Genomic DNA, 27,626 nt, shown 5'->3' on the forward strand with positions numbered 1-27,626 from the left:
TCACAGTTCGGGGCACTGAGATCACCTTTCCTTTCAGTTTTTCTTCTCAGTTTCATTACTTTTATCCTGCCCAACTGAATTGTGAAATGGTTGCCTTATTTAAGCACAGTGTGGAAAGAAATGTTTGAGTAGTCTCTTTCTTATCTTTTTCCATAGAAAGCTATATTTGCTTCAATGCTGAAATTTAAGTAACTCTTTTTTGTAACTTTATCTTCATCCGATCCCTTTAGCTTCTCCGATCCCTGGACTTACCACAGCCATGGCCTCATACCTGTTCTCCTTACACTTCTTCTTGTATACTCTAGTCTACTCTGCACACACTAGAAGAAATGCAAATATGGTGCCATTCATTGGCTTTTCAAGTCCTGCAGTATCTGCCCATGGCCCTTATAGTGCCCAGGTCCTAAACAAGGTTTAGAAGGCCCGTTGGATAAATGTTCTCTCCTCTCAAGTTCTTATTCTCCTTTTAGAATCCTTTTGTGATTTTCAACCTGACAACTTTCTGGGAAGCATATTAGTAGGTCTACAATGTAGATACATTCAATCGCATTCCCCATAGGCAGCATCAGGCTATATGCATTTCTTATTCTCTGCATTTTGGCTGAGTGTGACTGTCCACATCTGTGCATGCCTGATTGCAAAAATGCTGCACTGTCCGAGTGTGTCTCCTGAGAGGTACACATTTGTGTCTTAAAAATCCTCAACAGGTCAGGCGCGGTGGCTCACACCTGTAATCCCAGCACTTTGGGAGGCTGAGGCAGGTGAATCACGAGGTCAGGAGTTCAAGACCAGTCTGGCCAACATGGTGAAACTGCATTTCTGCTAAAAATGCAAAAATTAGCCAGGCATGGTGGTGGCACCTGTAATGCCAGCTACTTGGGAGGCTGAGGCAGGAGAATCGCTTGAACTTGGAAAGTGGAGCTTGCAGTGAACTGAGATCGTGCCACTGCACCCAGCCTAGGTGCCAGGGTGAGACTCCATCTCAAAAAAAAACACTCAACAAAGGGAGGTTGGCACAGGTGTGCAGGTTATTTGTTCATTTTCTCCCCCATTGAAAGGCTGAATCTGTTGCATTGGGACCACATATTGGGATGAACAAGTTCTGCAGAGCTGTGTGAAGAGCAGTGTATGAAAATGCAGCACTCCACAGTGGGGTGTTGGCTTTCTTTAAAGGCTGGCAGGCTGTGCAGAAGCCTGGCTTGCCACACCTGAATTAACTCTTACATCAGTTATTATGGGTGTCCTCCTGTCCCTAGCCAGTGACTTGCTCTTTGCTCCTTCAGGGTCTCTGCATATGTTTCTTCTGCATAGAATGCACATGCTCTGACCCACTTAGCTGTCCTCTTTGCCTCAGTAAATCCCACTCATCATCCAAGCAACAGCTTAAATGCTTCTTTCACAAGGGAGCCTTCTCTGACATATTCCTGCAAGATTAATCAGTTTCATACTTTCATGTCACCCTGCAAGTCAGAAATCCTTCAAACTAGTTATTTTGCTATTACTTGCTCAATGTATGTCTCACCCTGGCATGGAGGTGGGGGGCAAGCTTCATAAGGGCTGGGCCATTTGTCCACAGATCTGTTCCTAAAACCTGTTGCACTGCCTGGGACAGAGGAGAGGGTCATGGACCAAGGTTTATATCTGTTGCATGAGGTGAATTATCTAACATGGTTTGTTAGTTTGTGCGTTGCTATAAATAAATACCTGAGACTGGGTAATTTATAAAGAAAAGAGGTTTAATTGGCTCATGGTTCTGCAGGTTGTACAGGAAGCATGGGGCTGGCATCTGCTCAGCTTCTGGTGAGGCTTCAGGAAACTTTCAATCATGGCAGAAGGTGAAGGAGGAGCTGGCGTGTCATATGACGAGAGCCAGAGCAAGAGAATGGGGGAGATGCTGCATACTTTTAAACAACCAGATCTGGGAAGAACTCACTCACTATCATGAGTACAGCACCAAGCCATTCATGAGGGACTCACCTCTATGACCCAAACACCTCCCACCAGGCCCCACTTTCATCACTGGGGATTACATTTCAACATGAGATTTGAAGGGGGCAAACATTCAAACTATATTATTCCTCCCATGGCCCCTCAAATCTCATGTCCTTCTTACATTCCAAAATACAATCATCTCTTCCTAACTGTCCCCCAAAGTCTTAACTTGTTACAGCATCAAGTCCAAAGTCCTAAGTCTCTCTGAGACTCATCTCCTCCCACCTGTGAGCCTGTAAAATCAAAACACATTATTTACTCCCAAGATACAATGGTAGTAAGGCATTGGGTAAATATTACCATTCCAGAAGGGAGAAATTGACCAAAAGAAAGGAATAGTAGGCCCTATGCAAGTCTGAAACACAGCAGGGCAGTCCTTAAATCTTGAATCTCCAAAATAATTTCCTTTGACCCCGTGTCCTGCATCCAGGGCACACTGGTGCAAGGGATGGGCTCCCAAAACTTTGAGAAGATGGGGAGACCGAGTAATGCCTGGAATTATTGTCCTGCTGGCTGGTGAGATAATGCAGGGTGTTGGGCTGAAGTTGAAGAAAAGAAGATGAAGAAATGTACTCTTTCTAATGCCTGCATGTCTGGTTTCAGATCCATGCCTACCGCAGTGGGGCCTTCCCTGGGATTGCTGAGCATCCTTGCATATTACACATTTGCCCCACAGACTCATTACAACCCTTAGGCTTGGAGCCAATTTGAACCATGACTGTGACCCTATTTAAGAATGTCCCTGCCCAGGAACTGGAATTATGACCAAAGGTCCTCTCTCCAGATATAAGTGAAGCAGCCTTCCCTGTTGTTATCTATTCCAGAGGTTGGCAAACTAGGGCCTGCCAACAACATTTGGCCAACTGTCTGTTTATGCTCAGCTGGTGACTTAAGAATTATATTTTTAAATGCCTTGAAAAAAATCACCAGAAGACTAATATTTTGTGATAAGTGAAGATTGTATAACTTTCACATTTCAGTGTCTCTAACAATTTATTGGAACATAGCCATGCTTTTTATTTGTGTGCCTACGACTGCTTTTGTGCAACAATGGCGGAGTTGAATAGTTGCAATAGAGATGATTTGGCCACCAAAGTCTAAAATATTTACCATCTGGCCCCGTAGTATTCTAACATGTTAGCTCATGGCTTGGATGGTAATACCTGAACTGGGTCAATGCTGAGTTATATGGCAGAACTGGCCATGTTGAGCCCCTTGCTACCTTGGGGTAGAAAGTACTTGAGTCTTGAAGAGTTGCACTATAGAGATGCTGCAGTGATGGCGGAACATGTGGCTGAGAAACAGCTGCAACTGTGGAATGCCTCAGTGTCCAGCCTTTGAAGTCCTTCCTGATCACAGGACTCCCTGCTTCAGTGACTGTGACTGAATGTATACATGGAGTAGACATTTGGGGAAGTCAAAGAACATATCAGGCAAACTTATTGAACACCTGCCAGAGGCTGTAGAAAAATATGTAGGCTTTTATATACAAGTTAGAGATTTAGATATTGGATCTGTCCAACCTAGAAAAAGTATTGAGAGGTATGAAAATAAATAGCATCCCGTGCCTCAAATTCAACTGGACTGAAATTCGCCTCCTCAAAACTTCCCAGGCACTGAACTAATAGAGAGGAAGGTTGGAAGGGGTGAGCCTCTCTGTTAGTGAGGGGCCAAGGTGCTGTTTGGTCATTTCATTGCCAGTGGCCTAGTCCTGTCAAAGAGGGCCTGACCACCATTTCTTGTTCCTTTGGGAAACCAGGTAGAGGTTTTTCCCCAAAGCCATCTAGAAATAGTTGCCAAGGCAGAAATCCTGTGTATTCTACAAAGTTGGCATGCCTCTTAATCTGCCATTGGTATGGGGGAATGGACATTATGAGGAGGATTATGACTTTAGAAGAAGGAGAAGAGATCCACAGTAAAATGGTCCAGCTGTTTCTGAATTAGCTGGTGTGAGTTAGGGAATGTGAACGCTCCTCTTTTTGTGTTTTGCACTCTCATGAGGAAGATGGACGTTCCCTGACAACCAATTTTCAGACACTCTTTACCTGGCTATATGAATGATGAGCTTGTTTGAGAAGTCTCCACACACCAGGTGGAATCAGAAAGTAGGACCAAGCCAGTCGTTCAACAGTCTAGACTCATGTGGCACCCATTTTACCTGTCTTACCAAGCTACGAGAGGACATAGTAAGCCAGGAGATTCCTCTGTGGTGGCCACTTCTCTCTCATTGTAACCCACAAAAGAGGGCAAACACAAGTGGGAAACATCGCACCAATTTGTAAGCTCAGATGCTTGGGGTACATTTTGAGGATGAATAGGGGATAGCAAGATATCGAAGATGAGGGATGAGCCCAGATTACTGGCTGCAAATCAAACTCTGATGTTTTAAAGTCAAGGATAATGACTGAACCAGCTCTGGCTCCCCTTTGGTCCGGATCTATCTGAAATCTGTCTGATTCAAGGGAAGCTCCATCTGAAGCTGTTTTGTGTTTCTCTGGGAATTGGAGTGGGGAGGCTCACCTGCCTAGCCCTTGGGAGAGTTACAGGTCATGTTGCACCCACGCCTAAGTTATGTGAAAATGATTATTGTGGGGAATGCTACTGGGGAGAGAAACTTGGGTTTTACCCATCTAAGGTGGAAGAAGACCACCAGAATAGGAGGAAAAATGTTTTTGAGGGAATTTAATTATTTAGAAGGCGGAGAATATAGATTAAGGATCATATTCACAATACCATTTGTTGAAAAATAAATTATAACTCTTTTACCTCATTTGAAAAAGGACTTTGTTGTTACCAGAATTTTTTTCTATGGTTGTAATAAAGTTGACAAAATCTGTGATATTTTGAGTATGGATTTCATTCAAAACAAAATTAACAGTAAACGGATGAGCCAAATGTGGGAAGGAATGACGACAAAGATGAGGAGAGAGATTATGGATTAAATCTTTAAAAACTAATTCATTCATTCAACAAATATCCAATACATTTCATAAAAATAGTCACTCAATAATTATCTATTTAATCAGTACCCATTACATTCCAGGTATTGTGTTGCTTACTTGATTATTTAAATGCAAATATATTTGCCTTAGAGCATCCTAAACAATAGTTTCCCAGTATTTTTATTTTCTGGTCTAGCAGGAAGCAAGTAGTATATTGAAATGGGTTTCAAACCAGGAGTCATACAACTTTGGTTCTTTTGACACTCTGATTTTGTACTGGGTAAGCAACACAGTTTTCCCACCTATAGAATGGAGATATAAACAAACAAATATGAAAAACAGTCTCTACCCTGTTTGCCTGACAGGGTTACTGTGGACATCACTGAGATAATTACAAAAATGAATTTTGGAAACCACACTACATTATCTACATGAAAGAGTTGGAATGACTTTTACTGACTCGTATACTGTTTTTGGCAGGCCCGCAAGTACATCGTGGACTCCATGGGAGAAAAATATGCCGAAGGTGTTATTTTAGACTTGGAGAAGACGTGGGAGGAATCTGATCCACGGACGCCACTCATCTGTCTCCTGTCTATGGGCTCAGACCCCACAGATTCCATCATTGCCTTGGGGAAGAGATTAAAAATAGAAACCCGTTATGTGTCCATGGGCCAGGGCCAGGAGGTCCATGCTCGGAAGCTCTTGCAGCAGACCATGGCAAACGTAAGGCTGAATGTCTACTTTTGTGCCATGCTGTTCATATTACAGGTTATAGAATAGCAATGCAGAAGAAAAATATAAATCATTAGGAGTTTAAATTTACATGCTGCCTGCTGTTTACTAAACAGCATTTTTTTTTAATTTGAGCTAACATTAAAACTTTTGAGGCAATGTGGCAAATAAATCAACTACCCAAGGATAGCAAAGTGGATGGTCTACTCAGTAAGATGAAAACAAAACATTTAATGCAGAGAATGGAATCCCAAAGAAATGGGATTCTGTGGGTGAAGATGGAATATCAGAGTTCTCACCTAAGAAGTTTAGATCACCTAGGCGATGCCTCACAACTGTAATCTCAGCACTTTGGGAGGCCAAGGCTAAGGATTGCTTGAGCTCAGGAGTTCAAGACCAGCTTGGGCAACATAGACCCCATCTTTACAAAAAAAAATTAACTGGACGTGGTGGCCTGTGCCTGTGGGCCCATCTACTTTGGAGTCCGAAGTGGGAGGATCACTTGATCTGGGAAGGTAGAGGCTGCAGTCACTGCAGTCCAGCCTGGGTGACAGAACAAGACACTTTCTCAAAAACCAAAACAAAGCAAGATACAGAAGAAGGAAACTCAGGTCAGGGTTCACTTCTATGCTGGGTAAAAGAGAGGAACTGAAGTCTTTTTGTAGTTGCTGTGTTTTATATTGAATTTCCTTTTTGTTTTGAATTGTGGACGGTGTCAATTGAAATTTTCAAACGGTAATGTTTAGATAACTTATTCAGCAGTACTGTAAATTTCTGAAGAAAATATAAGGAAAATGTGAAATCTCTAAATTATCAGTTTTACGTGTAACTCTGCTAAGACTTTAGATCTAGTGCTTGTTTTTTTTTTTTGGTGTTTTTTCTTTTTGAAAGACAACTCATGCAGCTCTAGTCAGTGATCTAAGATGGGTTATAGAAAAACACCTCAAGATTATGATCTGGATCTTGTAGATGATTTTAGCAAAAATATTTTATAGATTAGATATTGAGGAAATTATTGTTACATGACCCCCAATTTTGCCTGAGTTGCATTACACAAAGACCTTCCTATGCTTATGGTATAATTCAGGCAAAAGATATGGCTTATTATTTTCTAAGGCTCTTTCTCTTCTTAGTGTGGTCAGATTCCCAGGGAAGGTTCTTCCACATGCTAAAGGGTGTATGCTCAGTTGCCAGGATTCTGAGAACTAGTGGGAGGCAGGAAGTAGCAGGTCTCAAAATTCAGCAGGCAATCATTCTTTCACCTGGTTTCAGTGTGGTACCTATTCCCTCAATGTGCTGGTATCCTCCAATCTAGACCCTGTTTTGCCTTCTGTAGAAAATCAACTTCTCATTTTTCATTAAGCAGGCAGAATTTGGGAAGTTATGTGGTATAAATCAGGTTGCATCTCAGCTTTCCCTAAATGCTAGCTTAGGATTCAACTTTCCTGAACCTCTTTTACATGTTAATGATAATGCCTTCACTCTCTCTGTCATTGTCCTTAAGAGTTCATGCCTTTAAAAATTTTCTTCATTGTAGTTTTAATGGAATTTGGGGAGGGATCTGAGTTAAATGGATGTTTTCAATCAGCCATCTTTACTTGGAAGTCCTTTTATGTTTAATTTTGATTATATTAATGATTGCGACCATATAGTATTGGTACAATTGCATACTAGTGTATACTGGAACAAATGCATGGACTAAAAATAAAATAGCTTATCGCAATTAAACATATTTGTTTTCTTAGATTTGACCTGGATTAATTTAAAATGGTTAGTGTTTTTCTATTAAATTTTAATTACTTAATTTCTAAAGAATGTAATAATTTAGAATTTGGGTGAAATACAAAACCACCTAATTTCCGTTTACTGCTATTGACAGGGAGGATGGGCACTTCTGCAGAACTGCCATCTGGGACTTGATTTCATGGATGAGCTGATGGACATAATCATAGAAACTGAGCTTGTACATGATGCGTTCCGCCTCTGGATGACCACCGAGGTTCATAAGCAGTTTCCCATTACACTCCTTCAGATGTCCATTAAATTTGCCAACGATCCTCCACAAGGCCTCCGGGCAGGACTGAAAAGAACATATGGTGGTGAGTCCAGAAATACTTCCGAGTCTACAGGAGTTTCCTTACTTAAATTGTTTTCCTAAAAAAATTATAAAAGGATTAGCTAGGATACAGTTATAGCAAATAGTACTACTGTTTAACCTGATGGGGAGGTGATGGTCCTCTTTTGTGAATATGTCCCGGCAGTGTGAAAGAATCAGAGCTCATGATTCCCACCTGTTAGTTTCCTATTTTCCCAGTACTGCCCTATTTAAGCCCATGCTGTTCTCCAGCTAGACATAATTAATATCAAAAATGAACAATTTTGTCATTTATGGTCTTTATGCTCCATACTTAAAGTAGTACAGTAGTCTTTTCCAAGAGGAGAGTGTGAATTAAAGTCATGCCTGCCTGCCTTTCATTAGGGCCATGTGTCAGAAGGTAGCTAAGTTAAAAATCCAGTGGCAGCAAACTCAGGCCCAAATGCCCCCATCATGGCTGGGGCTGAGGTCGCTCTCTTGGCCATTGCTTCCTCTGCTTCATAGCTTTATGTATGGGGCTTGCGGTCATGAAAAGAACATGGAACTTTCAGTCAGAAATCCTGATTCTGGCCCTTGCTGTTGACAATTACTTTGTTCTCTTGGGTGTGAGTCATTCAATCTGAGTTTCAATTTTCTCATATATAAAATAGGGACAAGAGAATCTCTCCAGGAGAATTGAAATAAATTGTAACTAAAATCATGTATTTAATAATCATAATAAATATAATTATTGTATTTCAATCTGGAAAACCTGCAAAGAGACTTTTGGGGAGTTGCTAACAAGGCCCAAATTCCTGCCACTCTATAAGATAATGTGGGGATAAAAGAGAGGTGGAAGGATAATGGCAGTAAAAAATAAATAAATAAATCTAATTATATATACAATATAGTATATGCATATGTATCAATCATTATTATTTGGAGCATGTACTCAGGTGCAAAGGGCTTCTATATATACTATCTTAATTAATATAAAATTAGTTAAAAGTATATGCCCCAAGTATATGCTCAAAACAACAGTAATAATAATAGAGTAGTAGTTATAGTAATAGTGGCAGAATTTATTTAACTGTCGTTACCCTTCCAGCTTGATTTTACCCCCACATGATCTTGTTAGATTGGCAGGAAGTTGACCCATGTTAGCAAGCTCCTCCCCTCCCCAAAGTCTCTTTGAAGATTTTTCAGAGAGAAATGGCCTCTGGACACCCAAAAGTTAAATTATTATTGTCACATGAGTGTCATAAAAACAATCCAAAGTAAGTGAATTTTAATATCAGGGATTTACAAAAATGATTACTTATAAAAGTAGTAGAAAATAAAGACATTTGAGAGATGATACATTTTTCACCCAACTGACCACAACAGGTGTGAGCCAAGACCTGCTGGACGTGAGCTCTGGGTCCCAGTGGAAGCCCATGCTGTACGCAGTGGCTTTCCTGCACTCCACTGTCCAGGAGAGGCGCAAGTTCGGTGCCCTGGGGTGGAATATCCCCTACGAATTTAACCAAGCGGACTTTAATGCCACTGTGCAGTTCATCCAAAACCACTTGGATGACATGGATGTCAAAAAGGTACTGCTGCGCATGCTGCCTCATGCCTCTGGTGGCTGTGGGCTTGGGCCATCAAGCTCACGGGACCTCCTAGCTTTGGCGTAAATTATATAAGAGAATTTGCTGTGCTTGCAAAGTCATCTTTAAGTCATAGCAATTTGGGTCACACTTGCCTCTTGATTTCAGGAAAAATTGATCAAATTTTGATTATTATTTTATTTCTCAAAAGTGAGTTGACATTCCAAAGAAGACAGCCTCAAAGAAGACAGCCTCAAGGGGCCTGTTCTCAGGGGGTGTGGGTGGGGAAGCTTGTTCTTCAAAATCCTGGAAAATGAAAATGGGAGTCCAGATCAGTTGGAAGTGTGTGCTTTCTAAAGAACTGCCTCAATACCCTCAAAAAGCAAACACTATTTTCTATTTATATTGAAGTATGAAAACATACGAATGCATCAAGGAAGTCTATTTCAAATCATGGACCTGAGCTCTCAGTAACTACTCTTCTTTACCTTTTTACTTTTCTTTCTGCACTTTCTCTTTGCAGTACTGATGAAGAATGACTGACTGAATGATGTTGAAAGTGAATACATGGGTGTGACTTGGCCGGGAAATAATAATGCAACGGTAGTCAGTTCTACATAATTATTCTATAAATTTTCCCAGGGTGTCTCCTGGACCACCATCCGCTACATGATAGGAGAGATTCAATATGGAGGTAGAGTCACTGACGACTATGATAAGAGATTGTTGAACACATTTGCTAAGGTTTGGTTCAGTGAAAATATGTTTGGACCAGATTTCAGTTTTTACCAAGGATACAATATTCCAAAATGCAGCACAGTGGATAACTATCTTCAGTATATCCAGGTTTGTCAACTTTAGAATTTTATGCATAGAGCAAATATCTGTAGCCATTTGAGCTTTGGGTATTAATTGCACTGTCTATATTGCTTTTACAATACATTTTAATGGTGATATATACTAATGCTTTTGCTGTGAAGGCTTTCTTCGTATTTGTATACTCAACGGATGATTAAAATGTTTATGTTTGTTCTGAGTGTGTGTTTTGTGTGAATCGTGTTTCTATCCCACCTCTTTTTTAATGCCCCAGGGAGGAGTTTTCTTTGAGGAAGATGATAGATTAGGCAGATTTAGAACTAGGAGGCCTACGCAAATCACCTGGAGTTCTCTGTCTGTGAAGCTTCAGCTGCCACAGCAGTAGAGCAGAGGCAGCTTCTAGACCCAATTTGTTCTGTTTTCCAATCCATTTGGCAAATCCCATGACATCTGTTCCTTAACGCTGGCCTAATGGACAGCCTATGGATATGTCCAGGAAGCTGCTTTGTGTAAGAACTTCCTCTAAGACAGGGTTTCTCAACCTTGGCACTATTGACATTCAGGGTTGGATCTTTCTGTGTTGTAGGGGGCTGGCCTGTGCTGTTTAGCAGCATCCCTGGCTGTTTTGCAGGCTGTTTAGCAGCATCCCTGGCCTCTATCCACGGGATGCCAATAACAACCCCATACCCAATTGTAAGAACCAAAAATGTCTCCTGAAATTGCCAAATGTCCTCTGGGGGGCAAAACTGTCCCTTGTTGAGAAGCACTGACATAAGAAGGAATAGGTAGATTTCTACAGGCAGTTTGGGAATAGGTGGGGAAAAAATTCTGATTTTCAAGGTGACTGCGTCTCCTTTCTCTATACCTAAAATTCATTCTATCATTATTTAGCAGTCTCTTTGGTCTCTATCTAAGATTTATCTCAGAGTAAACAAACTAAAACATAACAGCCCCAGAGGGCTAAATTTATCAGTATATTTACATGTTGTTTTGATATATAAATGTAATGAGTTTATCATATATTACCACCTCTGCACTTTTATTAATTCAAATCAGCAAATATATTTGTCTTACTGTACTGCATGTATCTTTAAATCATCAGCACTGAATAAGAAAAGTGGCCATGAAGGTATAAATTTAGGGGTGCCTGTACATATATTTTTATATACACCCCATCTCACAGTGCATTTGAGGTAGCTCATAAGAAGATATTATGCAAGAGGGAATAAAATGAGGGAGAAGAAGGGAGGGAAATATGAGTATGACTCATATTAAATAATTAAGTTAAGGATAAGATTCATACGTAGAAATATGTGTCAAATTGTCCGTAAATTTTCCTTTTCTTCAAATGGTTGGGGGATCTTTTTGCCTGCTTCTCCTGCTTCTGCCTGTGTCCCACACCATCTCTGTCTCTGTTTTTCTCTCTGACTCTGTTGCTTTCTCAGTTTCTCTCTTTTCCTAGTCTCTGTCTTTTTCCCTGGGAGGGTACGACTCCCACGTGCTGCCTTTATTTGGACCACGATTACTAAAGCTGTCATTTCCTGGTATCTTCTAATCATAACAACCATTAGTTACACAACGTTGATTTGGACAACTGGTTTGAAGTCTATTAGACTGTCAGAAAGCAAAACACCAATCCACAGCTCCCTATCTCACATATTGTATAACAAGACAGTCTCTCTTGATTAAATTTTGTTTGAGGTGCAGACTGTAAAGAGCCATGAGCCTACTGTCTGTTTCTCAATGTTAATTGTTTTTTTTAAAGGAAACTTTTGATTCTTTTCTGGAGAAATTATTGAGTTTGTAGCTTGACACCAATAAGACTTAAGTAAATGCATATCCTCATAGAAGCATTTTTGTTTCCTAAAATAGTGTAATTTAGACGGTGCTTATGTTGGCAGTCTGTGCTTATCTGGGGTGTTTGTTGTTCAGAGTTTGCCTGCCTATGACAGCCCTGAGGTGTTTGGCCTGCACCCCAATGCTGACATCACCTACCAGAGCAAGCTGGCCAAGGACGTGCTGGACACCATCCTAGGCATCCAACCCAAGGACAGCTCTGATGGAGGGGATGAGACCCGGGAGTCGGTGGTGGCCCGGCTGGCTGATGATATGCTGGAGAAGCTGCCCCCAGACTATGTCCCCTTTGAAGTGAGTTGATGAAATCCTGACAAAATGTCAGCTGGGGTTGCATATCTTCGGTTGGGAGAGTGAGGAAGAAGAAAGGAGGGCAAAAAATAATTTTCCCGAAATTAAAAAACATTCTTTTAAAAACCAGCTTCTTAAAGAACCAGAAAAAGAAGTTTTTTGCATCCATGAATGTAATGTAATCTTTTCAATATATAAACCATAAGGAAACCTGTTGAGAATGTTAATACTTATGATTGATTTACAAGTGGGTACTGATGGATTAGGACTGCTTTTCTGAACCTTCCCTGAGGTACTTTACATTGCCATTTGTTCAAAATAAAGCGAAGTATTATTAAAACACTTGATTATTTAAAAATACATTTTATGTAGTTTAATGCACACCTTAAAATTCAGACCTTCTTTATTTCGGAGAGTCTACATTTATATCATTACCTCTGCAGCTTCTTCATCTCATTAGTTTTGAAAATTGATATTTTTAGTATGTAAGTAGTTTTGAAGCAAATTTATGATGATGAAAGTTAATTTTTTGACATCTTTTTAAATTGAATTAATTTTCAAAACTTTTTTTTCCATGAGTTATTGGGGTACAGGTGGTATTTGGTTACATGAGTAAGTTCTTTAGTGGTGATTTGTGAGATATTGGTGCACCCATCACCTAAGCAGTATGCAATGCACCATATTTGTAATCTTTTATTCCTCGCCCCTCTCACACTCTTCCCCCCAAGTCCCCAAAGTCCATTGTATCATTCTTATGCCTTTGCATCCTCATAGCTTAGCTCCCACATATCAGTGAGAATATATGATTGGCTTTCCATTCCTGAGTTACTTCACTTAGGATAATAGTCTTCAATCTCATCCAGATCGCTCCAAATGCTGTTAATTCATTCCTTTTTATGGCTGAGTAGTATTCCATCATATATATATATATATATATATATGTATATATATATATAATGTCGGTGTATATATATATATGTCGGTGTATATATATATGTCGGTGTATATATATATGTCGGTATATATATGTCGGTATATATATGTCATATATATGTTGGTATATATATGTTGGTATATACATATACATGTCGGTATATATATATGTCAGTATATATATGTCGGTATATATATATGTCGGTATATATATGTCGGTATATATATGTGAGTATGTATGTATATATGTCAGTATGTGCATATATATGTCGGTATGTATATATATATGTCTATATATATGTCGGTATATATATGTCGGTATATATATATGTCAGTATATATATGTCTATATATATATATATACACACACACACACACACACCACAGTTTCTTTATACATTCGTTAATTGATGGGTTAGTTCCACGATTTTGCAGTTGTGAATTGTGCTGCTGTAAACATGCATGTGCAAGTATCTTTTTTGTAGAATGACTTCTTTTCTTCTGGGTAGATACCCAGTAGTGGGATTGCTGGATCAAATGGTAGTTCTACTTTTTAAAGGAATCTTCACACTGTTTTCCATAGTGGCTGTTCTAGTTTACATTCCCACCAGCAGTGTGGAAGTGTTCCTTGATCACTGCATCCATGCCAACATCTACTGTTTTTTGATTTTTCGATTATGGCCATTCTTGCAGGAGTAAGGTGTTGTCGCATTGTGGTTTTTGATTTGCATTTCCCTGATCATTAGTGATGTTGAGCATTTTTTTCATATGCTTGTTGGCTACTTGTATATCTTCTTTTGAGAATTGCCTATTCATATGCTTAGCCCACTTTTGGATGGGATTGTTTGTTTTTTTCTTACTGATTTGTTTGAGTTCGTTGTGATTCTGGATATTAGTTCTTTGTCAGATGTATAGATTGTGAAGATTTTTCTCCCACTCTGTGGGTTGTTTGTTCACTCTGCTGACTGTTCCTTTTGCCATGCAAAAGCTCTTTAGTTTAATTAGGTCCCAACTATATATCTTTGTTGTTATTGCATTTGCTTTTGAGTTCTTGGTCATGAAATCCTTGCCTAAGCTGATGTCTAGAAGGGGTTTTCCAATGTTATTGTCTAGAATTTTTGTAGTTTCAGGTCTTACATTTAAGTTCTTAATCCATCTTGAGTTGATTTTTGTATAAGGTGAGAGATGAGGGTCCAGTTTTATTCTTATACATGTGGCTAGCCAATTATCCCATCACCATTTTTTGAAAAGGGTGTCCTTTCCCCACTTTAGGTTTTTGTTTGCTTTGTTGAAGATCAGTTGGCTGTAAGTATTTGGGTTTATTTCTGGGTTCTCTGTTCTATTCAGTTGGTCTATGTGCCTATTTTTATACCAGTACCATGTTGTATGATGCCTCCTGATTTGTTCTTTGTAGTTAGTCTTGCTTTGGCTAGGCAGGCTCTTTTTTGGTTACATATGAATTTGAGAATTGTTGTTTCTCATTCTTTGAAGAATGATGGTGGTATTTTGATTGGGATTGCATTGAATTTGTAGATTGCTTTTGGCAGCGTGGTCATTTTCACAATATTGATTCTACCCATCCATGAGCATGAAATGTATTTCCATTTGTTTGTGTTGTCTGTGATTTCTTTCAGCATTGTTTTGTAGTTTTCCTTGTAGAGGTCTTTTGACTTCTTGGTTACATATATTCCTAAGTATTTTATTTTTTTGCAGCTATTGTAAAAGGGGTTGCGTTCTTGATTTGATTCTCCACTTGGTCACTGTTGGTATAGAAGAGCTACTGATTTGTGATTTGTGTACATTAATCTTGTATCTAGAAACTTTGCTGATTTCTTGTATCAGTTCCAAGAGCTTTCTGGAGGAGTCTTTAGGGTTTTCAAGGTAAACGATCATATCGTCAGCAAGCAGTGACAGTTTGACTTCCTCTTTACTGATTTGGATGCTCTTTATTTATTTCTCTTGACTGATTGCTCTGGCCAGGACTTCCAGTGCTGTGTTGAAGAGGAGTGGTGAGAGTGGGCATCCTTGTCTTGTTCTGGTTCTCAGAGGGAATGCTTTCAACTTTTCCCCATTCAATATTATGTTGGTTGTGGGTTTGTCATAGATGGCTTTTATTACATTGAGGTATATCCCTTGTATGCCGATTTTGTTGAGACTTTTAATCATAGAGCGATGCTGGATTTTGTCGAATGCTTTTTCTGCATCTATTGGGATGATCATGTGATTTTTGTTTTTAATTCTGTTTATGTGGTGTATCACATTTATTGACTTGCGTATGTTAAACCATCCCTGCATCCCTGGTATGAAAGCCACTTGATCATGCTGGGTTATCTTTTTGATATGTTGTTGGATTCAGTTAGCTAATATTTTGTTAAGGATTTTAGCATCTATGTCCATCAAGGATATCAGTCTGTAGTTTTCATTTTTGGGTATGTCCTTTCCTGATTTTGGTATTAGGGTGATGCTGGCTTCATAGAATGAATTAAGGAGGGTTTCTTCTTTCTCTATCTTGTAGAATAGTGTCAAAAGGATTGGTACCAATTCTTCTTTGAATGTCTAGCAGAATTCTGCTGTGAATCCTTCTGGTCTTGGATTTTTTTATGTTGGTAATTTTTAAATTACCATTTCAATCTCACTGCCTGTTATTGGTCTCTTCAGGGTTATCTAATTCTTCTTGATAAAAGCTAGGAGGGCTGTATTTTTCCAGGAATTTACCCATCTCTTCTAGGTGTTCTGGTTTATGTGTGTAAAGGTGTTCATAATAGCCTTGAATGACCTTTTGTATTTCAGTGGTGTCAGTTGTAATATCGCCTGTTTTGTTTCTCAGTGAGGTTATTTGGATTTTCTCTCTTCTTTTCTTGGTGAATCTTGCTAATGGTCTATCTATTTTATTTATCTTTTCAAAGAACCAGCTTTTTGTTTCATTTGCCTTTTGTATTGCTTTGTTTTGTTTCAATTTCATTTAGTTCTGCTCTGATCTTGGTTATTTCCTTTCTTCTGCTGGGTTTGAGTTTGGTTTCTTCTTGTTTCTCTAGTTCCTTGAGGTGTGACATTAGAATGTCAATTTTTGTCATATTACCAGAGTTGGTTTTCTGGTTCCTTCTCATTTGAGTAGGCTCTGTCAGAGAGAAGGTCTTAGGCTGAAGGCTGTTGTTCAGATTCTTTTATCCCACAGGGTGTTCCCTTGATGTAGTAGTCTCCCCCTTTTCCTATGGATGTGGCTTCCTGTGAGCCGAGCTGCGGTGATTGTTGTCTCTCTTCTGGGTCTAGCCACCCAGCAAGTCTACCTGGCTCTGGGCTGGTACTGGGGGTTGTCTGCACAGAGTCTTGTGATGTGAACCTTGTCTGTGGGTCTCGCAGCTGCAGATAGCAGCATTTGTTCTGGTGGAGTTGGCGGTGGGGTGCAATGGACTCCGTGAGCATTCTTAGCTTTGGTGGTTTAATGCTCTGTTTTTGTGCTGGTTGACCTCCTGTCAGGAGGTGGTGCTTTCCAGAGAGCATCAGCTGTGGTAGTATGAAGAGAAACTGGCAATAGGCAGGGCCTTAGAACTCCCAAGATTATATGCCCTTTGTCTTCCGCTACCAGGGTGGGTAGGGAAGGACCACCAAGTGGGGGCAAGGCTAGGTGTGTCTGATCTCAGCCTTTCCTTGGGCTTGTCTTGCTGTGGCTACTTCAGTTTCTTTAGTGAGGGTGTGTGTTCAGGAGAGGAGGCTCTCCCTTTCCCACTTCTGCAGTTGGGGCACTCACAGTATTTGGAGTGTCTCCTGAGTCCTGCAGGAGCAGACCACCTCCTTCACAGAGTCTGTGGGTCCTCTTGGGATTGCTGCTTTGTTCTTGGAGTTGATCCAGAGCTAATGTTCACAATGCAAGCCTCTGAACACTGCTCTGTCCATCCGAGTCAAAGCTGCAATCTAGTCTTGCCTCTGTCCCCCAGCTGTTTTCTTTTTTAACATCTTAATGAGTATTGTGGAAAGAGTTACCCTGATAGTATTTTTTTAAATCTTCAATTATCCTTTGAGTTACAAACAATTCAATTACATATGCACTCACAAAATTTTTTTTAATTACAAAATAAAAAATAAAAAAAAAAATCTTTGATTAAACCAAGACTAAGAGGTAGCTGATTTTCCATATAGTTTTAAGAGATGACCTGGACAATCATTTGGTGCCTCTAACACGAGCCACCCTATTTCTTTGTATTTTTCCCTTTTGTACCTCATTTTAAAGAGGAATCCTGTAGCATTTTGTGTCTTTTGTACCCCACTGTTTTCTACTAAGCAGGCAATTTTGGCTGCTAATACTACAGACTGAACTTAAGGACCTTTAGTCAAGGGGATAATGTCCCTGGAATAACCTCTGATCACTTGCTTGGAGAAAAATCAATACTGTTATCAGCTTTCATAAGCACTCTTCATTATAGGATTAGGAAAGGCATCATTCATGTCTAATGGGTTGAAATAGTTAGGAAGTGATAAAAAATGTCTAAAAATAGAATGATAACTACATAAATAAACATGGTAAGTGGCAGGAGTTAGAAGAGTCTCCATCCTTTTGCTGAATTTGTCAGTGCTACCTTAGGTTATAGCAACTCAGCCTAGCACAATATCTGATACATAGAAGACTCTCAATAAATACTTGTAGGATGATAATGAATGGATGGGGGGATGGATGGATGCTTTGATGGAAAAAACAGAAAGCTCTTAAAAGAGAATTCTAGTTTTTTGAAATAGCCAGCAGAATGGTTGTGTGTGTGTACATGTTTGCTTGTGTGTGTCCACATGTGGGTTTGAAAGAGCTCGGATTGGCAGAAAGGGAGTTTCCCAATAAGTGCATTTGCTATTTGGAAGACTGCATGGTTGTGGTCATGCATTTTACATTCTTCTGTGAATTCATTGCTGCCTGTTCCTTCCCACATGGCATGAAAATTCGGGCTGGTCATCTAACAGATACTTTTTTCTGTTTTCTTTTCTTTTTTTTTTCTTTTTGCCATGCAATAAAATAGAAGTTTATTATTTATGGAATAGTAAGAATTTGGGCCTGTTCAGAGGCCCCAGGACACCAGGTCTATAAAATCCTTAGTAGCTAATTGTTAACATGTGCTTTGAATGTCTCCATGGCAGGTAAAAGAGAGGCTGCAGAAGATGGGGCCATTCCAGCCTATGAACATTTTCCTCAGGCAGGAAATAGACAGAATGCAAAGGGTACTCAGCCTTGTCCGCAGCACCCTCACTGAGCTGAAACTTGCTATTGATGGCACCATCATCATGAGCGAAAATCTGCGAGATGCGTTGGATTGCATGTTTGATGCTAGAATCCCTGCTTGGTGGAAAAAAGTATGTATAAGCCTGCTGTTATTCTGCCTGTTCACCTATTATTGTGAAGAGTTGTAATTGGCAAGTGGAAAGCATGAAAGGATAATTTACTCAACATGATTCTTTTGCATAGGGACTAAGCCCCTTGTAGCCCTGTGTTTTTAGACCATAGGTAGGGAAGGAAGTTTTTTTTTAGCAAATCCCACGAATCAGGTTCTCTGCTAGGGCATTTACATGCATTATTTTACTTAAATTTTGTATTTTACTGCTCTTATTTTACAGATGAGAAACTTAAGTTTGGGACAGGTTAAGTCTTTTCTCAGATTACACATCTAAGTAGTCCAAGAATCAGAATTTAAACCCAAGCTCCTGGACTCCAAAGTCCATGATGTTGGTTTCATAGAAGGAAACATGCCTCACCCTAACATCAAAAGTCACACCAAAAGAAAAAAAAAAAAGTTTCTGCTACATGCTGTCGAAATGGGAGGAGTTCCCTTATCCCCCTCACAGGGCGTGTGACAGGGGTGTGGCTGTGTTTTCTGTGCCCTGCTGCTCAAATCCCTAGGGGGAGCATGCAGAGGGGCAGGTTGTGGGGACTGTTCTGGGGCTCCAACCCCATGGCAGTATCTAGGGTTAGTGTTTACAGCTCCCGAATGGGCATGTGTTACAGTGTACTCTTTCAGTTTTGCCATCTGCAGATGGCTTGCGTTAATCAGCTCAATTAGACCCTCTTCTTTATCGCAAGGACAGAGGGCTTTCTGTTTCCTGGGTTCTTGCTCTAGTGTACTGGAAAAATTGCCTCACATGTGGGCTTAGAGGTCGGGTGCAAGGTTTTATTGAGTGGTCGAAGTTGCTCTCAGCAAGGTGGATGGGGAGCCAGAAGGGGGATGGAGTGGGAAGGTGGTCTTCCCCTGGAGTTGGGCCACCCAGTGACCGGACTTTTCTCTGACCATGCCTGAGCAAATTCCACGTCGTCCCGCTGTCAGCGGTGTCTGTTGGTCCTGCCAGTATATGCTGGTGTCTGTCAGTGTGCCCTTCTGCGCTTCTACTCCTCTCAACATCCAGCCACTTGTGTGTGTGCCCGCTATGGTCCCTTGGGTTTATATGGGCACAGGATGCGGGGTATGGTGGGCCAGAGTGGTCTTGGAAAATGCAACATTTGGGCACGAAAACGAGTGCCTGTTCTCACTTAGGTCGGTCTTTGGGCACAAGCCTGAGGGTGGAGCCTTCGCCAGGGACCCTGCCCTTCTCTACCCAGCACTTCCCTGCCCTGCTGTGGTATCACTATATCTGTAAATACTGTATGTAGTATGTATATATCAAAATAAAAGGATAAGAATTTAACAGCATGCTCACTGGTTACTTATTAGTAATTGTGCCAAAGACAGATACAGTTTTAAGGAATAATTTTTCACTTGGAAAAGTAAAGTGAGTTCCTGAGTGTCTTTGTAAGTAGGAAAATAAGTGTATTTTAGTAGAGGACATTTGAAGGGATGGAGCCTAAATGGTATTCTTCTCTTTGTTCTGTATTTGTGTGTGCATGTGTGTGTGTGTGTGATGTGTATGCACACCCATGTTATGGGGAGATGTAAGTGAAGTTGCTAAGATTAATTATGGTGAAAAAATACATAGGAAAAGAGTGGGAGGTGTAGCTGTCTTCTATAACCTATTTCTTGGGAAAATCCAGATCTGCCCCATGGCTTCCTTTCCGTCTGACTCCTGCCATTGTCTGGGGGACTCCACACCCACAGCATGAACCCAAGCAGGGCTGACCTGACAGGTCACTCCCAATGTCCTGCTCCCTAGATTTTCACTTCTGCTCCACTTCCTCATTCACTTGCCCTGCTACACCTAAAGGTTGGAAGGAGGGGGAAATCAAGAGAGAAATGCAGGCATGGAAAGGCAACAGGATTCACCCCTTTGAGATATCAAGTTATGCATGTGAATGAAACCAGCTTTCACTGGTGTGCATCGCCTCCAACTGGCTTCAATTGCCAGGAGTAGGCCTGGGAAGGTAGATACTTGAGGAGCTTCCGTGTTGGACACCCACCTGGAGAGTGCAGTGGCAGGTGTGGTAGGATTTTTTGACTGCCATAACAAAGTACCACCGACTGGGTGGCTTAAGCAACAGAAGTTTGTTTTCTTGCAATTCTGGAGGTGGCAAGTCCAAAATAGAACTGTTGGCCAGCCGTGCTCCCTTCAGAGTGTCTAGAAGAGCATCCTTCTTTGCTTCATTCTACTTTCTGGTGGCCCCAGGAGCTCCTTGGCTTGTGGCAGTCCTAGTCCAGTCTCTCCCTTTGTCTTGTGAAGATATGAAGATATGATTTTCTTTGCCCTGTGTACATTCACATCATCTTCCCTCTATGCACATCTGTCTCTGTGTCCAAATTTCCCCTTTTTATAAGGACAGCAACATACTGGATTAGGGTCACCCTTATGCCCTCTTTTCATTTGATTTCCTCTGTAAAGACCCTGTTCCCACATAAGATCACGTTGTTAGGTGCTGGGGGTCTGGACTTCAATGTATGGTTTTGAGGGGACACAATTCAACCCATAGTGGGAGAGGTAGCTAGGTCATGGAAGCCATTCTCAATGGGGAGATGATAATGATGGAAGGTGAGGACGAGAGGAGAGGAGATGGGACAAAAACTGTTAAAGACTTATTTTAAAATTTATTTTACTTGACAAAAATTATATATATTTATGGTGTGCTACATGTTGTTTTGAAAGATGTGTATGCTGTAGAATGGCTAAGCTGGGCTAATTAACATAGGCATTACCTCACATACTTAATTAACATTTTCTTGTGGTTCAGACCTAAAAGCCACTCTCAGCAATTTTCAAGAATACAGTCCATTGCAGCCGGGCGCAGTGGCTCATGCCTGTAATCCAGCACTTTGGGAGGCCAAGGCGGGCGGATCACGAGGTCAGGAGATCAAGACCATCCTGGCTAGCACAGTGAAACCCCGTCTCTACTAAAAAAATACAAAAAATTAGCTGGGTGTGGCAGCATGCATCTGTAGTCCCAGCTACTCAGGAGGCTGTGGCAGGAGAATGGCGTGAACCTGGGAGGCGGAACTTGCAGTGAGCCAAGGTCGCACCACTGCACTCCAGCCTGGGTGACAGAGCGAGACTCCCTCTCAAAAAAAAAAAAATTGTCTATTGCTATAAACTATAGTCACCTTGTTGTAAAATAGATCTTTTGAACGTACTTCTCCTATCTAACTGAAATTTTATACCCTTTGATCAACAACTTCCTATTCCCTCCCTCCTCACTCCACCCTCTAGTCTCTGGTAACCACCATTCTGCTCTCTATTTCTATGAGTTCAACTCTTTCAGGCTCCACATATAGGTAAGATGATGTAGTGTTTGCCTTTCTGTGCCTGGCTTATTTCACCTAGCATAATGGAGATGGGACAAAATTTATGGATGAGGTGAAAATCATGGAACCAAAGAACCGGATACTATGCTTAGGTCAAAGGACTGTCCTTGAACAAGTGAACTAGAAGTGGAGGTTGTGGTTGAAGAATGGAATGTGGAAAGGGGGTGGTGCATGTTGGATTTCTTAAGGCGGCTAAATAACTAGCTCTTTTCTCCGCCTGAATTCCAAAGCAATTAAATGGCAGAAAAGGAGTGGTGCAGATTAGAGAACATTTACTGATAAAGCTGATATTGAACAATGTGGCCTCCATCTGCTGGAAGGTGAGTTTTGGGGTTTTAAAAACAGTATTTGGAATCAGACAGACTTACCCACCAGCAGCACTACACTAGACAGCTTCCTCTACAGAGACTTCCCTGTGAAGCGAGAGTGTGCATGAGCACAAGAGAGTGTGGGAGCAGAAGAGAGTGTGGGAGCAGAAGAGAGTGTGGGAGCAGAAGAGAGAGTGTGGGAGCAGAAGAGAGTGTGTGGTCCCTTTCCCCCTGCTACCCCCAGTAATAAAAGCAGAAGGGGCTGGCTGGCTGGGCTTCCTAACTGTATCTCTATCTTTCCACCGCTGCTATGGCTTCTCCAACCTGCTGCTGCCCTAGTGCCAAGCCACTGATCATACTTCAGGAGCTGCTGTTATAGCTGCACCCTACTTCCTTATGCCCCTTACCAGCTGGGTGCATCCTTGGGTCCAGACAGTTACTCTGGGACCCTCATTGTGGAGGCCTTGTCATCTGGGAGGTGTACCACCTGGAGCATGTGGCCTCTGAAGTCATCACAGCAGAGGGAAGGGAGATGGACAAGGCATCCCAGGTCTAGACTTTCTGGATTAGGAAGTGACCCATGCCACTTTCGTTCACAGTCTGTAGATCAGAACTAGAGCCATGGACCCAACCTAACTGCATGTGAGGCTGAGAAGTATAGGGGGCACATGGGACATCTGATGAGCAGAATGTGTCTCTGAAACAGCCAGAAACCAGATGAATTTCTTTACCTCCTGGGAGTGGGGAGAATGAGAGGGTCAAGGATCTTGGAATGTTATATGAAAGGAGCTCTCTCCCCATAGAAGGAAATATAGGAGTGGAAAAAATGCACCTCCCAACAGGCTAGTGTTTGAGGATGACAAAATTTAACATGAGAGCATGGGAGCAGAGGAATGAAATGGAATGGACATCAGGGTCATTAGAGAGCAGAGGGTCATGAGATAAGATAATAAGATGTTAAATGCATCATTCACATGGATGCTGAAGTCATCTAGAATGATTAATGAAAGTAAATAAAGGTAGTCTATGGGTTTTGAGTATGCACTTACTTGGCCAGAATACCCAGGTTCAAATCATGTCTCTTATGGGCTATCTAACTTGGGGAACACTAGTTGCCTTGTTGTACCTCAGTTTCCTTATCTGTAAAAGGGAAATAATAGCATTATATAATTCCTAGCATTATTGTGAGGATTAAATGAGTTGATGTGTGTGAAGTGCTTAGAACAGTGCCTGGCATGTGGCCAGTGCTATGTAAGTGCTTGTGATTATTAATAGCAAAACTGCATCACCACCACCATCACCACCACCACCAACACCACTAACACTATCATAGTCATTATCCTCATGATTATTTGGGGGATTGAGTAGAAGAGTAAATCAGGAGCCAAATTCCTTCATGAATAAGAGGAAGTGACCAGCAGGTGATAGAAACAAGAAGGGGTAAGGATAGTATGTCCAGATGGCATGAGACTCAAAGGAAGAGAATGATGTAGCGTGATGATCTGACAATAACAGTCAGAAATGACAAGGTCACCTCCTCTTCTCCTGGCCCTGAGGGTTGTTGAGTATGAGGAAAGCAGTAGTCTACATTTGGAGAAGGCTGTGAGGGAAGCAGTCTGTCCTGGGTAGAGGGTGTGGGGTGGGGGGCAGACTTCAGTTAAGGGAAGGGATGGAGAGAATGTTCCAGAATGAGCTGGAGGATCTAGAAGAGTTTTCTGATCATGGCACTGAAGATGCTGAAGGTAGAGTGGAAAGGCTTGGGAGGGAGGCTTGCCCCTTCTTATTGCCAAGGACAGAGGGGGATTGCGTCAGGTTGGGGGCTGCACAGAGAGGGCAGCATACAGACATGAGGTTGGTGGGTGGGAGGATAGAGGGTTGGCCTCTGTAGGTTACTTGGCTAAATGGGAAGGTGGTAGGACTTGTTTAGTGCTGAGCCTCAGGTATGTCATCCCGGGCTTCAGCAGATTACAAGGCGGTGAGTTCTGCAGGCAGCATATAGTGAGTAGGACTGCTGCTTCTTGTCTTCTCCATGTTATTTGATGACACCACCCTCCATCCCTCTCATCACATAGCTTAGAGACTCAGAATCAGCTTTGACCAGACCCCTTTATTTCCTTCTCATCTTTAATAAATCCATTGTCCACGCCAGAGAGTTTTCTATCTGAATTGCCTCCTCTCATTGCCAAGGACAGAGGGAGATTCTTACAGATCACTGGCCATTGTGAGTTCCTTCCCTTCCAAACCAGATCACCCACCTCGGTAGGACCCGGGAGGCTCTGGAACAGGAATCCCTGTCAGGGGCACTCTCTCGTTAGCGGCTCCCTCTGCCCTCAGACCGAATGTAGTATAAACACACATCTCTTTTGGTTAACAGACCTATAAAGATAGCAGACAATGAGTGATTTAATTCTTAAATTATGATCATTTTATTCAGGTTTTTATTCTTCTCAGCTTATTATCAGACTTTGGAATCTCAATAACTTGAAAAATAGGCAAATTAATTCTTAAGGTATTTGAAATTCAAGTGTTATACCCAGGTTGATTACTACATTTATTCATACATAAAATATTGCAATTACAGTAAAATGTTATAATCTATGATTTGAAGATACCTTACACTGCTGCTGCTGATGACATTAATGACATATTCATGCCAGTTGTCATAATGGAAGCTCCACAGGTGAATTCAGGGAGAAAGTCAGAAGCAATAAATGCAAAGAGTTTGTGGATGATAAAGAGTCTCGGGTTTCCATTTTTTGCTCCTTCAAGAGAGGAAATAAAAATGTATTCTAAAGGGATAAACATTCTGGAAAATAACTGTTGTTTACCCCGTTAAAATTAAGTGTAGCAAGTCTTCTACAACTTATCCATGGGATCTGTTTTAAAGTGTTGATTTATCTTGATAAGGCCATGAGCATATTTAGGTGAATAAAAATCCTTTTTTATGTGTTATAGATTGAAATTGTAACCTAAGGAAAAATGAGGAAAGCCTTTAAATTTAATCCAATAAATTGTTTTGATTCCTTTACAGCAGAATCAGTGATGAATATATTGGTACATGGAAAGTGATTCAATTGACATTAGATATCTTGAACAGCTCTGTGAATTTATCGGATGTTCATGTGACGACTAGTATATTCTGTCATATCTTAGCAGCATTACTATTATTAAGGAGAAAGAATAATTTGAAACACTTATGCCAGAATCCAGGGAAAATTCATGACTTACGGACTTTTTTCATTATAAAAGTGAAATTGATATTTCATCTTTTTTTTTTTTTCAGTGAACATAGCTGGTTTACACTGCAGTATTAAACTTACATCAATTAATTGTTTTAATGTCTTCATTGCAGGCTTCTTGGGTTTCTAGTACACTGGGTTTCTGGTTTACTGAACTTATAGAAAGAAACAGCCAGTTTACCTTGTGGGTTTTCAATGGCCGACCTCACTGCTTTTGGATGACAGGTTTTTTTAACCCCCAGGGATTTTTAACTGCAATGCGACAGGTAAGAGCTCTGATTTGCACCCGTTGTGTTATTATAATTTTCCTCCACAGGATTTTCTGTCATTATAGTTTTAAAGACTATAATAAGACAGAGAATGACTGTCTCTTTTTGATACTAGCAGTTACATTGTCATGTACATAAATCCCAGCCAGTTGTTCTCAGGCTGCTAGCTCGACTTTCAAAATATTTATTTCTTATTTTTGTATTTGAGTTGATTTTGTATTTCTTTTTAAAGTAGACATAGCTCAATTAGGATGTGATTTTTTTTTATGAGGGAATCTTGCTAATTCTTTAAATACTATTGTACTTCCTTTGAGTTGGAATGATTCGGAGCCAAGCTTTCATTATTGTTATGCTCTTTCTATTAAGACAAACCTCTAACCGCTCCATTCATCTTCTGCTGCCCTGAATAGGAAATAACTCGGGCCAACAAAGGCTGGGCTCTGGACAATATGGTGCTTTGCAATGAAGTCACCAAATGGATGAAGGACGACATTTCTGCCCCTCCCACAGAGGGTGTCTATGTCTATGGCTTATATCTTGAAGGTGCTGGCTGGGACAAGAGGAACATGAAACTCATTGAATCAAAGCCAAAAGTGCTCTTTGAGTTGATGCCTGTCATAAGGATTTATGCAGAAAACAATAGTAAGTTGTCTTGTACCTTCAGTAAGGGCTCGCATTGTTTGTTTGGATGACATTATCAACACAGGATTTCATCATTTTTGTTATCATGTAGTAGAGATTTTACTCTCTTATCAATTAGCTTTACATTCACACCCATGTTTAATGGGGACTTACTGACCTCTAGGCACTTTCTTGAGTATATTGAGGAGGCAATAGTTCTAGATAGTACTTGCTTATCTAATAAAGCAGATTAACATGTGTGGATACTCATGAAATATTAGCTGATGAGATAGGAAAGAAATGTTTGGCATAATTAATAGGCATGGGAAAGGAGAGTGAGATAACAGTGGGATGAAGTGAGCAGGACCTGAGTCTCAGGAGCATTTGGGCCTGGACTGAGCTTTGAAGAATATATACAATGTGGTGGGGTAGGCTGTGGTAAGGAGACTTTCTAGATAAGACTGCACAGGGCTCAGTTGAAGGCTGTGGTTCTACCAACTTGGAGGTTTGAACCAGGCAGTGAATTCTAGATTGAATTCAGAGGCATTTGGCTTAATCCTGTAGCTAATGGTAAAATACTGGGTTCTTACTTCAGTCTTTGAATGTGATAACACTTCTGTGAAGTACACACGTGATTCTAATTAAACAAAATTATCAAAGCTGTACTTGACAAGTCTAAAAATGCCTAAACTATTTTCCATTATTGGATTGATGTTTTCTGGAGGCTTTTTTTGTCACCTTTCACTCAGCTAACATCTCTACAGCAATAACCACATTTCAGCACACGAGGGAATTCCCTGTTCGTTTTAGAAACATAAACCATAAACTCTAGCCATGATAGTGGATCCCAAGGAAGTACTGATTTTATGACAGAAGCACAAAATATTCTAACAAGTAAAGGGATAAAATAATTTATGAACTATAAGTTATTTATTTATTTATTTATTTATTTATTTATTTATTTATTTATTTATATGAGACAGAGTCTCATTCTGTCACCCAGGCTGGAGTGCAGTGGCACAATCTCAGCTCACTGCAACCTCCAACTCCCGAGTTCAAGCGATTCTCCTGCCTCAGCCTCCTGAGTAGCTGGGATTACAGGCGTGCACCACCACATCCAGCTAATTTTTGTATTTTTACTAGAGACAGGGCTTCACCATGTTGATTAGGCTAGTCTCGAACTCCTGACCTCATGATCTGCCCGCGCCTTGGCCTCCCAAAGTGCTAGGATTATAGGCATGAGCCACCATGCCCGGCCCCAAGTATT

The 27,626-nt window shown here is 40.8% G+C and overlaps 1 protein-coding gene across 1 annotated transcript in view; it reads left to right on the forward strand.

Annotated features, from left to right (window-relative positions):
* DNAH5 (dynein axonemal heavy chain 5) overlaps nt 1–27,626 on the forward strand; it is a 321,482-nt gene that overhangs the window by 284,769 nt on the left and 9,087 nt on the right. Inside the window, exons 71-78 of the mRNA XM_055366994.2 lie at nt 5,415–5,660; nt 7,549–7,768; nt 9,130–9,335; nt 9,975–10,178; nt 12,081–12,296; nt 18,348–18,560; nt 25,583–25,735; nt 26,149–26,380. Of these exons, the coding sequence (XP_055222969.2) occupies nt 5,415–5,660; nt 7,549–7,768; nt 9,130–9,335; nt 9,975–10,178; nt 12,081–12,296; nt 18,348–18,560; nt 25,583–25,735; nt 26,149–26,380 (1,690 nt within the window). The remainder of the gene's footprint in view (nt 1–5,414; nt 5,661–7,548; nt 7,769–9,129; nt 9,336–9,974; nt 10,179–12,080; nt 12,297–18,347; nt 18,561–25,582; nt 25,736–26,148; nt 26,381–27,626) is intronic.

The sequence above is a fragment of the Gorilla gorilla genome, chromosome 19 (genome assembly GCF_029281585.2).
Source record: "Gorilla gorilla gorilla isolate KB3781 chromosome 19, NHGRI_mGorGor1-v2.1_pri, whole genome shotgun sequence".
Taxonomy (NCBI): Eukaryota; Metazoa; Chordata; class Mammalia; order Primates; family Hominidae; genus Gorilla; species Gorilla gorilla.